General features: G+C 43.7%; 1 protein-coding gene across 4 annotated transcripts; it reads right to left on the reverse strand.

Moving 5' to 3' along the window:
• Positions 1 to 6146: 6146 nt before the first annotated feature.
• On the reverse strand, positions 6147 to 15513 carry LOC109883201 (cytohesin-2). Of its 4 annotated transcripts, none has more exons than XM_031787328.1 (13): positions 15290 to 15483; positions 14016 to 14133; positions 13532 to 13682; positions 11735 to 11801; positions 11459 to 11577; positions 11288 to 11368; positions 11027 to 11139; positions 10802 to 10950; positions 10397 to 10509; positions 9253 to 9331; positions 9032 to 9103; positions 8791 to 8945; positions 6147 to 8673 (listed from the first exon to the last, which is right to left on the reverse strand). In XM_031787328.1, the coding sequence occupies exons 2-13, from the start codon at positions 14032 to 14034 to the stop codon at positions 8586 to 8588; spliced, it is 1206 nt and encodes a 401-aa protein (XP_031643188.1). In that variant the 5' UTR covers positions 14035 to 14133; positions 15290 to 15483; the 3' UTR covers positions 6147 to 8585. The 4 variants fall into 4 exon arrangements, with proteins under 4 accessions (XP_031643188.1, XP_031643187.1, XP_031643185.1 ...); XM_031787327.1 differs by lacking the exon at positions 15290 to 15483 and adding an exon at positions 14404 to 14598; XM_031787325.1 differs by lacking the exon at positions 14016 to 14133 and having other exon boundaries at positions 9253 to 9329; positions 10398 to 10509; positions 15290 to 15513.
• Between the last annotated feature and the right edge of the window lie 1532 nt (positions 15514 to 17045).

A 17045-nucleotide genomic window follows, 5' to 3' on the forward strand; every position in this document is an offset into this window, starting at 1 on the left:
GAATGTTTATTTACTAATCAATTTATGTTCTTGAATCCCATTCTAACCTCAGACTGCACCTGACTTGTTTGACCTGTCTGCTTCCCTCACTGCTGATAGCCTGCTACTAACACCCAGCACACACAATCAATCTCTCAGCAACCCAATGTGGCCACACTACAGTACCCACAGGTCACCACACTAGAGATGGGGTGGTCTATACCAGTGGAGGGACCCCATTTTACCTTGTTATCCATGATGGCATGCACGCACTCATAGCTCAGGTGTGAACTTAGACCACACATTTCAAATCAAAATCAAATCAAATGTATTTATATAGCCCTTCTTACGTCAGCTGATATCTTAAAGTGCTGTACAGAAACCCAGCCTAAAACCCCAAACAGCAAGCAATGCAGGTGTAGAAGCACGGTGGCTAGGAAAAACTCCCTAGAAAGGCCAAAACCTAAGAAGAAAACTAGAGAGGAACCAGGCTATGAGGGGTGGCCAGTCCTCTTCTGGCTGTGCCGGGTGAAGATTATAACAGAACATGGCCAAGATGTTCAAATGTTCATAAATGACCAGCACGGTCAAATAATAATCATCACAGTAGTTGTCGAGGGTGCAGCAAGTCAGCACCTCAGGATTAAATGTCAGTTGGCTTTTCATAGCCGATCATTAAGGGTATCTCTACCTCTCCTGCTGTCTCTAGAGAGTTGAAAACAGGAGGTCTGGGATAGGTAGCACGTCCGGTGAACAGGTCAGGGTTCCATAGCCGCAGGCAGAACAGTTGAAACTGGAGCAGCAGCATGGCCAGGTGGACTGGAGACAGTAAGGAGTCATCATGCCAGGTAGTCCTGAGGCATGGTCCTAGGGCTCAGGTCCTCCTCCGAGAGAAAGAAATTAGAGAGAGCATACTTAAATTCTTTTTCAAGAGAGGCTTTATTACTGCCACTTTTAGTGAGTTTGGTACACATCCAGTGGATAGAGAGCCGTTTATTATGTTCAACATAGGAGGGCCAAGCACAGGAAGCAGCTCTTTCGGTAGTTTAGTTGGAATAGGGTCCAGTATGCAGCTTGAAGGTTTAGAGGCCATGATTATTTTCATCATTGTGTCAAGAGATATAGTACTAAAACACTTGAGTGTCTCTCTTGATCCTAGGTCATGGCAGAGTTGTGCAGACTCAGGACAACTGAGCTTTGGAGGAATAAGCAGATTTAAAGAGGAGTCCGTAAGTTGCTTTCTAATGATCATGATCTTTTCCTCAAAGAAGTTCATGAATTTAGTACTGCTGAAGTGAAAGACATCCTCTCTTGGGGAATGCTGCTTTTTAGTTGGCTTTGCGACAGTATCAAAAATATATTTAGGATTGTTCTTATTTTCCTCAATTAAGTTGGAAAAATAAGATGATCGAACAGCAGTGAGGGCTCTTCGATACTGCACGGTACTGTCTTTCCAAGCTAGTTGGAAGACTTCCAGTTTGGTGTGGCGCCATTTCCGTTCCAATTTTCTGGAAGCTTGCTTCAGAGCTTGGGTATTTTCTGTATACCAGGGAGCTTGTTTCTAATGACAAATGTTTTTGTTTTTTAGGGGTGCAACTGCATCTAGGGTATTGCGCAAGGTTAAATTGAGTTCCTCAGTTAGGTGGTTAACAGATTTTTGTCCTCTGCTGTCCTTGGGTAGACAGAGGGAGTTTGGAAGGGCATCAAGGAATCTTTGTGTTGTTTGAGAATTTATAGCACGACTTTTGATGCTCCTTGGTTGGGGTCTGAGCAGATTATTTGTTGCGATTGCAAATGTAATAAAATGGTAGCCCGATTGTCCAGGATTATGAGGAAAAACATTAAGATCCACAACATTTATTCCATGGGATAAAACTAGGTCCAGAGTATGACTGTGACAGTGAGTAGGTCCAGAGACATGTTGGACAAAACCCACTGAGTCGATGATGCCTCCGAAAGCCTTTTGGAGTGGGTCTGTGGACTTTTCCATGTGAATATTAAAATCACCAACATTTTTAATATGATCTGCTATGACTACAAGGTCCGATAGGAATTCAGGGAACTCAGTGAGGAACGCTGTATACGGCCCAAGAGGCCTGTAAACAGTAGCTATAAAAAGTGATTGAGTAGGCTGCATAGATTTCATGACTAGAAGCTCAAAAGACGAAAACGTCATTTTTTTGTTTTGTAAATTGAAATTTGCTATCGTAAATGTTAGCAACACCTCCGCCTTTGCGGGATGCACGGGGGATATGGTCACTAGTGTAGCCAGGAGGTGAGGCCTCATTTAACACAGTAAATTCATCAGGCTTAAGCCATGTTTCAGTCAGGCCAATCACATCAAGATTATGATCAGTGATTAGTTCATTGACTATAACTGCCTTTGAAGTGAGGGATCTAACATCAGGTAGCCCTATTTTGAGATGTGAGGTATCATGATCTCTTTCAATAATGGCAGGAATGGAGGTCTTTATCCTAGTGAGATTGCTAAGGCGAACACCGTGATGTTTAGTTTTGCCCAACCTCGGTCGAGGCACAGACACGGCCTCAATGGGGATAGCTGAGCTGACGACACTGACTGTGCTAGTGGCAGACTCCACTAAGCTGGCAGGCTGGCTAACAGCCTGCTGCCTGGCCTGCACCCTATTTCATTGTGGAGCTAGAGGAGTTAGAGCCCTGTCTATGTTGGTAGATGAGATGAGAGCACCCCACGTTTAAGCCTGAAGATCTTGCTCCACCTAATGCAGGAGTCAAACGCATTCCAGACTGTCCCAGTCACTGATTCCTAAACGGTGGGTCAAGACCCAATTGGGCCATGCCCAGCTTGTCATGAGTCATGGCTGGATTTGGTCTGGGTTGTAGGGTTGTCTATATTTTGGTGGGTCACACCATAGATTTAGATCAACCTCTCTTCATTGAATCTGTCCCATTACGACGTCTGTGAGAGCATGGACAGGGCAACTGAAGCCATCTCCATTTTGAAGCAGTCCATTTTCTTCTGCGAATTGGCAAACAAACTGAGTGTCCACACTGCCACCTGTATTGTGTTGTTAAAACAGATATAAAGCCAAGGTTGGCGATTTACTGTCACCTGCAGTTATGGAATGCTTGCTCACGAGTATAATTCATTGGCTGATCCCACGTGATTACCCAGATGGAATCATGTGATCCTTCCTTAACCCATAGAAAGTCCCACCCAGTTGACTACTTCAAAATGGTGAAAGTCTTCAATCAAATCAAAATCAAATCAAATTTATTTATATAGCCCTTTGTACATCAGCTGATATCTCAAAGTGCTGTACAGAAACCCAGCCTAAAACCCCAAACAGCAAGCAATGCAGGTGTAGAAGCACGGTGGCTAGGAAAAACTCCCTAGAAAGGCCAAAACCTAGGAAGAAACCTAGAGAGGAACCAGGCTATGTGGGGTGGCCAGTCCTCTTCTGGCTGTGCCGGGTGGAGATTATAACAGAACATGGCCAAGATGTTCAAATGTTCATAAATGACCAGCATGGTCGAATAATAATAAGGCAGAACAGTTGAAACTGGAGCAGCAGCACGGTCAGGTGGACTGGGGACAGCAAGGAGTCATCATGTCAGGTAGTCCTGGGGCATGGTCCTGGGCTCAGGTCCTCCGAGAGAGAGAAAGAAAGAGAATTAGAGAGAGCATATGTGGGGTGGCCAGTCCTCTTCTGGCTGTGCCGGGTGGAGATTATAACAGAACATGGCCAAGATGTTCAAAATGTTCATAAATGACCAGCATGGTCGAATAATAATAAGGTAGAACAGTTGAAACTGGAGCAGCAGCACGGCGAGGTGGACTGGGGACAGCAAGGAGTCATCATGTCAGGTAGTCCTGGGGCATGGTCCTAGGGCTCAGGTCCTCCGAGAGAGAGAAAGAAAGAGAGGAGGAGAGAATTAGAGAACGCACACTTAGATTCTCACAGGACACCGAATAGGACAGGAGAAGTACTCTAGATATAACAAATTGACCCTAGCCCCCCGACACATGAACTACTGCAGCATAAATACTGGAGGCTGAGACAGGAGGGGTCAGGAGACACTGTGGCCCCATCCGATGATACCCCCAGACAGGGCCAAACAGGAAGGATATAACCCCACCCACTTTGCCAAAGCACAGCCCCCACACCACTAGAGGGATATCTTCAACCACCAACTTACCATCCTGAGACAAGGCTGAGTATAGCCCACAAAGATCTCCGCCATGGCACAACTCAAGGGGGGGCGCCAACCTAGACAGGATGACCACATCAGTGAATCAACCCACTCAGGTGACGCACCCCTTCCAGGGATGGCATGAGAGAGTCCCAGTAAGCCAGTGACTCAGCCCCTGTAATAGGGTTAGAGGCAGAGAATCCCAGTGGAAAGAGGGGAACCCGCCAGGCAGAGACAGCAAGGGCGGTTCGTTGCTCCAGAGGCTTTCCGTTCACCTTCCCACTCCTGGGCCAGACTACACTCAATCATATGACCCACTGAAGAGATGAGTCTTCAGTAAAGACTTAAAGGTTGAGACCGAGTTTGCGTCTCTGACATCGGTAGGCAGACCGTTCCATAAAAATGAAATGGTCTTGATATGTTCTTCAAAAGAGAGATCAGGGTCCAGAGTAACGCCGAGGTCCTTCACAGTTTTATTTGATACGACTGTACAACCATTAAGATTAATTGTCAGATTCAACAGATCTCTTTGTTTCTTGGGACCTAGAACAAGCATCTCTGTTTTGTCCGAGTTTAAAAGTAGAAAGTTTGCAGCCATCCACTTCCTTATGTCTGAAACACATGCTTCTAGCAAGGGCAATTTTGGGGCTTCACCATGTTTCATTGAAATGTACAGCTGTGTGTCATCCGCATAGCAGTGAAAGTTAACATTATGTTTTCGAATAACATCCCCAAGAGGTAAAATATATAGTGAAAACAATAGTGGTCCTAAAACAGAACCTTGAGGAACACCGAAATTTACAGTTGATTTGTCAGAGGACAAACCATTCACAGAGACAAACTGATATCTTTCCGACAGATAAGATCTAAAACAGGCCAGAACTTGTCCGTGTAGACCAATTTGGGTTTCCAATCTCTCCAAAAGAATGTGGTGATCGATGGTATCAAAAGCAGCACTAAGGTCTAGGAGCACGAGGACAGATGCAGAGCCTCGGTCCGATGCCATTAAAATGTCATTTACCACCTTCACAAGTGCCGTCTCAGTGCTATGATGGGGTCTAAAACCAGACTGAAGAATTTCGTATACATTGTCTTCATGAAGGCAGTAAGTTGCTGCGCAACAGCCTTTTCTAAAGATTTTGAGAGGAATGGAAGATTCGATATAGGCCGATAGTTTTTTATATTTTCTGGGTCAAGGTTTGGCTTTTTCAAGAGAGGCTTTATTACTGCCACTTTTAGTGAGTTTGGTACACATCCGGTGGATAGAGAGCCGTTTATTATGTTCAACATAGGAGGGCCAAGCACAGGAAGCAGCTCTTTCAGTAGTTTAGTTGGAATAGGGTCCAGTATGCAGCTTGAAGGTTTAGAGGCCATGATTATTTTCATCATTGTGTCAAGAGATATAGTACTAAAACACTTGAGCGGCTCTCTTGATCCTAGGTCCTGGGAGAGTTGTGCAGACTCAGGACAACTGAGCTTTGAAGGAATACGCAGATTTAAAGAGGAGTCCGTAATTTGCTTTCTAATAATCTTTTTTTTTTTTCTAATCATCATTTTTTCCTCAAAGAAGTTAATGAATTTATCACTGCTAATGTGAAAGTCATCTTCTCTTGGGGAATGCTGCTTTTTAGTTAGCTTTGCGACAGTATCAAAAAGGTGCCACCCATGCTAAAACGACCTTTAGGGCCCTAGAGTCATTCTCTATGGGTCACGCAAACACTTGGGCTATAAGTGGGTAACAATTAGGGTTGCAAAATTCCAGGAACTTTCAATAAATTCCTTGGTGTTCCATAAATCCTTATTGGATTTCCTGCTTATTCTGGGAAATCTCCAACCGGAATCTCAATTTATTGAAAGTTCCCAGAATTTTGCAACCCTAGTCACAATGGAAAAAAGGTCTGGGTAATACTGTTCACTGTAATAAACACATTTACAATTTGATCTGCAGACATCTGTAAACTAAGTCTAATAATAATCACTCAAACACACAGGAGTATTGTCTCAGTTCACTTCTTATTGTTTCACAACAGTTGACTGGCACCCGTGTACCGTGGTTTTGTTTTTGCTACATATAGCACAGATGACCTATCCATCTCTACATTGCTGTAAAACAAAAATAAATAATAAATCAAACACTATCCCAGGAAGTAGTGGTGGTGGGGTCTGGGGGACAGAAGTAGTAGTGTTGGGGTCTGGGGGACAGAAGTAGTAGTGTTGGGGTCTGGGGGACAGAAATATTCATTAGTGTCCTTTCTCACAAAAGTCTGTCTCTTTGTTGAGTTGGAACAGCGTGACGTCCCAACTCCATTTTGGCAACTTTGCACTTCAAGAATACCCAGACAGGTCTACTGTGTTTCAGTGTCGTGTAGTGTACAGCAGGCCTGCCTGTAGGTTGGCTCACTGCTGTGTGTCTGTCACACCACACACTCAGAGAATAACTAGAGAAGACTAAGAGATCATTTTTTTTGTACCTAGACTTCCCTATGTAAACAACATTGAGAGTAAAACTTCTCTAGTTGTCAGAGCTGGAAGTGATCAAAATATGGACTTGTGAAGCCTTCATCACAACCAGTGAGGATGATGCAGGAGAGCCTGGCCACCACTGGAGGCTACTACAGATGCAGTTAGTATTGCCAATCTAAAAGGTACAGCTCTTTAAAGCCTGTATAATGCTTAAATATTGATAAAGTGCAGCAGACAATCCTAATCCTGCATTTTCCATATTCAGTCTAATGAAATGTTAATCCAATGACAAATGAAATTATCTACGAGTCAATTCAGGCATAATGTATCATTAGACATGTATCCTTAACATTGTTATTCATTCAATACATTTGAATATTTCAGCGATTACATAATATTGAAAGATATATTAGTGCTCCATGTTTGTTGTCCTTTTCAATTCAATCACATTAAGAGGAATCTGATGCCTTTTCCTGGCTTGACTGATGATTCAACTTCAGCACCATCATTTCAGATTTCAGTTCTCATATTAGACAGGTCGTTTCAGACTTATCATAGGGTGATGTCCCAATAACCCCCCATAGCTTGCTTTCCTTTTAGGTCACAGATCTGACAGGATTGGATGGGCATCAGTATTATGAAGGACACCTAACCAGCCCTTTCACATATCCATGATGGTTATGGCTGAAAGAAAGCCATTACAGGCATCTGGGACACCTGTTTGTGCTTCAGTGAGCCTCATTCATTCAGGCTCTTAGAGGGTAATAGAGGTTCCTTCAGGACAGTGCAACATTATCAACAGTACAGATAGAAATGGAATGTATAGAACTGACAGGATTACCTGTTCCATACCACACAGAACCATGCCTTTTCTATACTATACATTTCTATCCAAAATGTTTTGTGATGTCATCACTCTCCTGTCCTGAATATTCTAAATGTTCCAATTGGAGGTTGATTCTATTGTGTCAACAAGGAACACTAACAATCTTTCTCAAATGTACCCAACACTAACACAAGTCTGGTCCATCTGTGTGTATGAAGGATAACACTCATCTCCACATGCAGTTCTACAGTAGCTCTTACAAAACAAAAGATGTAACAAACAAAAATAAACAATAAATTAAATCTGTGTTGTAAACAATATTCTAACAAGTACTTACAAAAAAATGAAGTATACGTTGTAATAAGCTGCCGTTGTAACTTCTTAAACCCAATTCTATAATACGCTACAGTGGGTTTTAACAGTTTACGTGTCTGTATGAGGGAGTTTATTAACAGTCTTGTGAAGGAAACGCCAGTGGTCATTGACAAGAGTCGTCGTCTTTAGTGTTCACTGCTCAATTGTTGCCGTATTGGTCAGTTTTTCTGGGAACATTTCCCGTAGATGGTTGATCGTAACAAATTTAACATGAGAATGACATTTTTATGGTCTAAGCAGTAAGGACCAGTGTCATCTCCTTCACAGAGGCTACAGTATTAAAGTGGCACTTTGATAATGCTGATATAGACATGCTAACCTGGAGCCAAGATGTTAGAGTAAAGCACAGCAGACAACTAGGGCTGCATCTTAACAGGTTAAAGTGGCTTCCTCAGCCGCCGGGCATTCTGTCCTTCACACAGTGACCGGTTAGAACTGGACCGTTGCCCCAATGTTAGATCAGTTACAGATGGAGAGGAAGTCACTTCAGACTGATGAGTTGCAGCCTGTTTGTGATGGAAGGTTCAGTGGCCCTGCTTGCTACCCTGAATAAAATACATATTTATTTCACAGTTCACTTCTGAACTGCCTGTTTGTGCTGGCCAGTCTCTTAAACAGGATAGCAACAAATCCTCCTCACAAAGAAAGAGGGAAAAAAGTGAGGAATGGAATGAATCTAGGGAGGAAAGAAAGGCTTGTGTCCCATGTTTGAATGAGAGATGAAGAGGTGGAGGAGGGGATGAAGAGGAAAGAGGAAGAAGGGAATGTTCTACGGTTGTTCCTCATTCTTCTTTAACGATATGCGTTTCTTCCTGGCAGCCAGCATCTCATAGAAGGGGTCCACGCTGACCGCAGAGCTAGAGAGAGGGATGGAAGAAACAGAAAAGAAGAATGTTAGTCTGATGCATTTCTAAATGTATCCATCCATACACCCTACTCTCCCTTCATGCCTGCCTGCCTCCCTCCCTACGTACTTGATGTGGTGGATCCATTCGTCTTTCTCCTCAGGTGTGGGGGCAGAGATGCGGTACACGTTGTGGTTCCCCTCCACCACTCTGCCGTCTGCCTCCGTCTTACAGGCCTTGATCAGCTGACCACGGTTGTTGGGGATGTACAGCTCAAAGCAGTTCTGGGAGGGAAGAGTGGGAGTCAGGAGAAATGGTACAGTGATCATGTCCTATGTTGACATTCTAAATGTATTGATAACAAACTCACAGGTTTCCTGGGGTCTTCAACCTCCCGGATACTCAGGTTCTCTAGGGGAATGATACCTCTGGGCTCCTTATCCTGAACACACACATTATACACACTGTAGTACAGAACACTGATCCACGTTACAATGTTCTGTTAGATAGCTCTTTACCCTCTCTGTAATGGATTACATTTCCATCACATTGCTCTACAGTGGCACTTTGGCAGCTATAATGTTGACTTACTGTAGTATACTCAAAGTAGTAAAGGCAGTTGTCTGTGAGAATGAACCATCTTCTTTTCCAGGTCTTCACCCGTCCTCCTGAAATACGAACAGACCAATAGAGGCATGAGACAGGGTGGTATCTGGAGGTCAGCAGAATACCAACTGGACTGGAGAAACTCATTCCACTTGACTGCTCCACATACTGAAGTAAATATTCCATTACTACACAACACCTTCAGGATATTACAGTTATTCAGACAGCTTGTATAGCCTTACATGTCCAATGCCTTTGTATGCCAATTCATCTCACACGGTAATATGTGATGTCTAATGTCTGAGAAAAGGCATATGTGGACAATAACTTTTCTTCTATATGCCTGTTGGCCATTTTGGTTCCATAAGAATGATAGTGTTTCTCATGGACCCATTCTCCCAGTACATACCTCCTGAGAAACAAGTGGCAGCAGCAGAGTGTGGAAATCACAGGGAGAAGCAGAGACAACAGGGACCAGAGGTTTTGGGGTCGGGAGGGAGAGAAGGGCCGGGAGGGAGAAGACGGCAGAGATATTAGTGACAAACAGATCACAGACCCCACCATGCGAGAAGAGACGGTTCAGACTGCCATGATGCAAGAGGGTGAGGTACTGAGGGAAGCTCCATGTAGAAGTCGCTCACAAACACATATCTAGGATCAGTTTACTGTGCCCAAATCCTAATCTTAACATAGCGGAGAAAACACAAACTGATCATATGAGAATCCAAGGGCAGCTCCCTCAGTATGGACAATTCTGTCTATTTACCCATCATGCAATGGCAGTCTTGAGATCATAACACATGGACGATGTTTTAGGCAACATTGCTGGACAAGTCTGGCAATATTGCCTCAGAACATTGGCGGTGTATCATTATCTGTAGTGTAAACTTGAGAGAAAAGGAAGCAGGCATATAACAGCACAAAGCCTTAGGAGAGAGAGCACACACGTTTACGCTCACTATCCAAAAACCCTGGGGCTGATCAGGACCGTTACAGACATTACAGAATGTTAATATGTTTTTAAGCCATCCAAATAATCCATATTTGGTTTTGAAACTACCTTGAGGTGATCGGCAGAGAGAAGCTGCAGTACCCCCTCCCACCACCCGGCGTCGCCACGGCCAACTCACCTAGTTTGAGGAGCCAGCCCTCTCTGTCAGGGTTGAAGAAGGTGTGTGTCAGGTCGTTCCCATCATCCTCAGGGATCTTGAAGGGCTCGTTCTTGATGCTGTCATAAAGATTCTATGGTAGACAGAGACATTCCAGAGGGGTTGGGTTAAATGCAAAAGACAGATTTCAGTTGAATGCATTCAGTTGTACAACTGATTAGGTATCCCCCTTTCCTTTGAGGAGAGACAAACAGCAGGGAGATTCACTATAACACACTGATATTTTATCTGAACTAGAGCTTCATTCTGAACCCCTCCAAACTGATGAAAAAAAGATGAACAATCACTCAGTCAACGACACCTCACTTCCACAGAAACTCCCCTAGCCCCTCCCCATAGCTCCTAGGTTCCCCACCCTCACTCACTCTGAGCAGGTCCTCTGGCAGGTCTCCACCCTCATTGATGCCTCTGTTCATGGAGATGAAGCGGTCCAATCCAGGCTTGTCTCTCACGTTGGGGTTGTGGAGGCTGGTGTTCAGCATGATGATAGCAAATGACAGCACATAGCACGTATCTGAGGAGAGAGCGGAACCATAGGATGAGAAGTGGCTAGTAGACCTCTGTGTTGTAACAATGGTAAGTGTGTGTACCAGTGCTCTGGAAGACCCCAGGGTTGCAGTGACAGTATCTCTGGGCAAAGGCCTCCATCATCCTGTCAATCTTTTGAGCCTCGCCAGGCAGACGGAAACTCCACAGGAACTGCCTGCAGGGGTCACACAAAGGTCAGAGAGAGCACTGGCTGCCATGGTAACAAAGACGCTGATGTAGTGTTTTTATCCTCTAGAATTTGAAATTGATGTACTGTTTTTTATTAAATGTCAGAGCTTATCATAGAGGACACCCCAGCTTACCTGAGAGCCTGGACCAGGTTGAGATCAGTGAACTCATGAAGGTCAACAAACGCCTGCAGGACCTTGAGATTAAAGTCCTCCCTACAGGAGAGAAGAGGAACGTAGACTTCTGATGCTGTTCAGCCCAACAATAACAAAGACAATAGCAAGGTAGAGAGAGGGAATGGTTACCTCTCTCCCAGGTAGTCTCCTATAGCAGTCTTGTTGAGTCCCTCTCCTTTGTACAGGAACTGGGCAACATCCTCTTGAGTGTGTCTGAGCAACTCATTCTCCACCAGGAACACAATACCCTACACACACACACACACACAGACAGAGAGAGAGGGTAACTACAATCAAAAGAGAGTAAACGCTCAAGAGATTGATGAGAAGACAGACAGTAAAAGAGAGGGGCTGGGTGTAGAGTGAAGATCAGATTTATGTATCCATTCCATGTCCCCTTTTCACCTTTTTGGGGTCCATGTTAAACTTCTTCCTTCCCATGGCCACATGCCTGTTCTTCTGTAAAGTTTTACTGCAGGGAGGAAAGACAAGGAGTGGATCTCATTCAACACAATACCTCTCCATCAATTATACATACAGTTAGAGGGTAATGGAGAGGACAGGGTTGGGAAGACAAACTAAAATAGCTCTTAGAAATGCTATATTGACTGAAAACACAATCTCATTTTCAGCTATGCTCTTGCTGCGGGCGATTCCCTGATCCACCTCTACGCAGACGACACCATTCTATATACTTTCGGCCCGTCTTTGGACACCATTCTATATACTTTCGGCCCGTCTTTGGACACTGTGCTATCTAACCTCCAAACAAGCTTCAATGCCATACAACACTCCTTCCGTGGCCTCCAACTGCTCTTAAACGCTAGTAAAACCAAATGCATGCTTTTCAACCGGTCGCTGCCTGCACCCGCATGCCCGACTAGCATCACCACCCTGGATGGTTCCAACCTAGAATATGTGGACGTCTATAAGTACCTAGGTGTCTGGCTAGACTGCAAACTCTCCTTCCAGACTCATATCAAACATCTCCAATCGAAAATCAAATCAAGAGTCGGCTTTCTATTCCGCAACAAAGCCTCCTTCACTCACGCCGCCAAGCTTACCCTAGTAAAACTGACTATCCTACCGATCCTCGACTTCGGCGATGTCATCTACAAAATGGCTTCCAACACTCTACTCAGCAAACTGGATGCAGTCTATCACAGTGCCATCCGTTTTGTCACTAAAGCACCTTATACCACCCACCACTGCGACTTGTATGCTCTAGTCGGCTGGCCCTCGCTACATATTCGTCGCCAGACCCACTGGCTCCAAGTCATCTACAAGTCCATGCTAGGTAAAGCTCCGCCTTATCTCAGCTCACTGGTCACGATGGCAACACCCATCCGTAGCACGCGCTCCAGCAGGTGTATCTCACTGATCATCCCTAAAGCCAACACCTCATTTGGCCGCCTTTCGTTCCAGTACTCTGCTGCCTGTGACTGGAACGAATTGCAAAAATCGCTGAAGTTGGAGACTTTTATCTCCCTCACCAACTTCAAACATCAGCTATCTGAGCAGCTAACCGATCGCTGCAGCTGTACATAGTCTATTGGTAAATAGCCCACCCTTTTTCACCTACCTCATCCCCATACTGTTTTTATTTATTTACTTTTCTGCTCTTTTGCACACCAATATCTCTACCTGTACATGACCATCTGATCATTCATCACTCCAGTGTTAATCTGCAAAATTGTAATTATTTGCCTACCTCCTCATGCCTTTTGCACACATTGTATATAGACTCCCCCTTTGTTTTCTACTGTGTTATTGACTTGTTAATTGTTTACTCCATGTGTAACTCTTTGTTTTCTGCTCACACTGCTATGCTTTATCTTGGCCAGGTCGCAGTTGCAAATGAGAACTTGTTCTCAACTAGCCTACCTGGTTAAATAAAGGTGAAATAAAAAAATATGAACCTGGGGAAGTTACCGGGGAGAGGAGAATAGTCGAAGAAGCCAATAGGAAGCTATATATATTTACATAAACTTCAAAGTGAAATTGCCATAGATGCAATATTGAGTAAATGCAGAGGTAACCTGAATGCATAGGAAGTTATTTTGGGAAACACGGCTGTCACATGGACTCTCTCTAATCATCCCATTATAATTCAACTTCAGATACACCAGGGGGGAGGGACTGTGCTACACACTGAATAATAGAACTGAAATATTCAGGGGACCATCTGTGTGTTTTTCTCACCTGCCCTCTGTGCTGGTCTCCAGTCCTTCCACCTCTATGATGGCCTCTCTGAGCTCGTCTCTGAGCCTCTGGATCTCCTGCAGCAGAGCTCCCTTCCTCCGACGGATGTCCTCCAGCTCAGAGCGCTCCTCTGGACTCAGGTCTACCGGGACTGTAGGGAAGTAGGGAGAAGAGGGGTGAGAGAATAAAGAGATGGATGGGGATAGAAAAAAAGGGAGCATGGAAATGAGAGACAATGGGAAAATGGTGGGGACAGAGGGAACAAGTTAAAATTGACCTGAAACATGACAGTATTCAAAGTCTGTTTGCTACTGTGCATTTCCAAGACGCTTTGAGTTTCTTACTGAAAACAATAAGAAGTTTGAGAAAAAGACGTGTTTTCTAAAACACAAAACGAATCATATCCAATCCCATGTTCCAAACCATTGTTCAATTTCCTCTGTCTCTCCCCTCTCTATTCTTGCTTGTTTCTCCATTCACTGACCTGTACCTAATTCCTCCATTTTTCTTGTCTAGTCAAATGGAAACGTGTGGAAAATCAGGCGGTTGATGACGTGCGTCTCATTGCAGCCTTGATATACTGGAGCACTCAACCTTACAGCCTATTCATTGATAAAGAACAGTTCACAGAGCTCAGAAAACCAACTAGTATTGCACAGAAGTAGCCTATCCACACGGAACAGAAGTACTGTAGATAAGAGGAAAAACAAGTTTAAAATCAAATAAGACGAAAAACTGGCTTCAGGGCTTTCATTCCGAAACATTCCATGGAATCCTGACAATCTCTAATGTGACAGCGGGAGTGGTTAGACATGACAAATACTAGTTGGGGACAGAGATAAGAGATCTGCATTAAAAAAAAAGTTGTTTACTGTTGGCGCTGCATATGTGAACTATGCAAGACAATTTGTGGAAAAAAAACATTAATTTCAAATGACACTTCTCTCTAGCTACTGTCAATCCTCAGATGTTTTCAACTAAAGTAACTAAATGGATTAGGCGTGTTATCAGTGCTGCATTGATTTTTGTAGCCTCTTCGCTCAGAGGATTTTTTTTTTTTCTAACACAGCACTCACTAACACACCTGTTTAGACTAATTATCAAGCCACTATCTAATTAGTTGTATCAGGTCAGGTGTGTTAGTGCTGGAACAACGATGTGCAGACCTCTGGGTCCCCAGCCTGGACTGGAGTTAAACAAATAGAGGCGACAGTATCGCTGCAAACCACAGTACTAGCCACTACAGTGCCACGATTAGGTTAATGTGTTTAGGATGCTAAATGACATCTGCAAGTCAACAATCCCGTCCCTCCGAATGAGGTGAATAACTAACGAGCTAGCTAAGTTATTCAATGTTTTGATTCTTGACGGACAGTGGGTAGGTTTAACGTGAAATAGTAACCAATACTGTAATGAATAACGTTATCTAGCTATTTGGATGAGTGGTCAAACTACAAGAAGTAGTTAGCTACAACTAGTTACCCAGTAAGCCTAAAAAGAGTTAGCTAGCTTGCGAGCTAACGTTAGCCAGTTCTGTATTATTAGCTTACGTCGACTGCGGTTGTATGGGACTCTCGTATGAGAAACATTGTATAACAAACAAAGATGACAACCATGTAGTACATTATAATGCATACAACGTTAATATTGTTTAGTGACAACTGTGCTCTAATTGTGTAGTGTAATACCTGCTGTTATAACTAGCTGGCTAGCTGAGTGTGTTTATTATAAGCGAAGCGTTAGCGTAGCGATACTTACTGTAGTCCAGGTCATCCATTTTTGGCGCTTTGCTTTTAGGCATAAATATTTCAGAGTCGACTGTCATTCAATAAATGAAAAAGTAATGGATATATATGAAAATATATCCTCCAAATAAAAAGGAAATAAATAAATAACCAGCCTTGCGTACCGAAACCTGGGGCACAGACAAAGGAGGTGGTGGTACAGGAAGTGACGCTAACTTTTTGTTATAAATAAACACGTCCTCACTTTCGACCATGTTTGTAAGGAACTTTTGAACCCAGAAAGAAGCCACACATCCAAAGACACGGATAACAAGGCATTTTCATCTGTGACACAAACATCTGAGGTTGTTTGGCCAATATAGTAGAACTTGGTTTCTTTCCCAATAACTGCCTGGAAAAGGGGTCACTGTATGTTTTTTATTAAAGGTTCCATGCAGCCGATTTTATCTCAATATCAAATTTAAATCAAATCCAATTTTATTGGTCACATACACATTTGTAGCAGATTTTATTGTGGATGTAGCGAAATGCTTGTGTTCCTAGCTCCAACAGTGCAGTAGTATCTAACAATTCACAACAATACACTCAAATATTAAAGTAAAATAATGAAATTAAGAAATATATAAATATTTGATTGAGCAATATTGGAGTGGCATTGACTAAATTACAGTAGAATAGAATACAGTATATACATATGAGATTGGTATATTAAGTGGTTTACTGTGATTATTTTCGATCATTTTAATTGAAAACAAACTAAAATAACCTTTTAGCAAAGAGTCATTTCACAAACAAGAATTTTGCTTGGACTGTCTGGGAGGGGTCTGAGTGGGGCAGAATATTTTTTTTTTTTGCTGTTATTGGCAAAAAAGTTTGGAACTCTCTTTCTTATTGATCTTTCTTGTTAAGATTGAATCCTACTACACCGCTCGTCGGATGTGGTAGGACTTGAAAACTATTACGGACTACAAAGGTAAACCCAGACGCGAGCTGCCCAGTGACGCAAGACTACCAGACGAGCTAAATGCCTTTTATGCTCGCTTCAAGGCAAGCAACACTGAAGCAAGCACGAGAGCACCAGCTGTTCTGGACGACTGTATGATAACGCTCTCGATAGTCGATGTGAGCAAGACCTTTAAACAGGTCAACATTCTCAAAGCCACGGGGCCAGACGGATTACTAGGACGTGTACTCATAGCATGCGCAGACCAACTGGCAAGTGTCTTCACTGACATTTTCAACCTCTCCCTGTCTGTAATACCTACATGTTTCAAGCAGACCACCATAGTCCCTGTGCCCAGGAAGAGAAGGTAACCTGCCTAAATGATTACCACCCCATAGCACCCACATTAGTAGCCATGAAGTGTTTTAAAAGGCTGGTCATAGCTCACATCAACAGCATCCTCCCGGATACCCAAGACCTACTCCAATTCGCATACCGCCCCAATTGCACTCCACAATGCCCTTTCCCACCTGGACAAAAGGAACACCTATTTGAGAATGCTGTTCATTGACTACAGCTCAGTGTTCAACACCATAGTGCCCACAAAGCTCATCACTAAGCTAAGGACCCTGGGACTAAACATCTCCCTCTGCCACACTGATCCTCAACACTGGGGCCCCTCAGGGGTGTGTACTTAGTCCCCTCCTGTACTCCCTGTTCACCCACGACTGCTTGGCCAAGCACGACTCCAACACCATCATTAAGTTTGCTGACGACACAACAGTGGCAGGCCTGATCACCGACAACGATGAGACAGCCTATAAGG

This window comes from Oncorhynchus kisutch, linkage group LG13 (assembly GCF_002021735.2).
Source record: "Oncorhynchus kisutch isolate 150728-3 linkage group LG13, Okis_V2, whole genome shotgun sequence".
NCBI classification, from domain to species: Eukaryota; Metazoa; Chordata; class Actinopteri; order Salmoniformes; family Salmonidae; genus Oncorhynchus; species Oncorhynchus kisutch.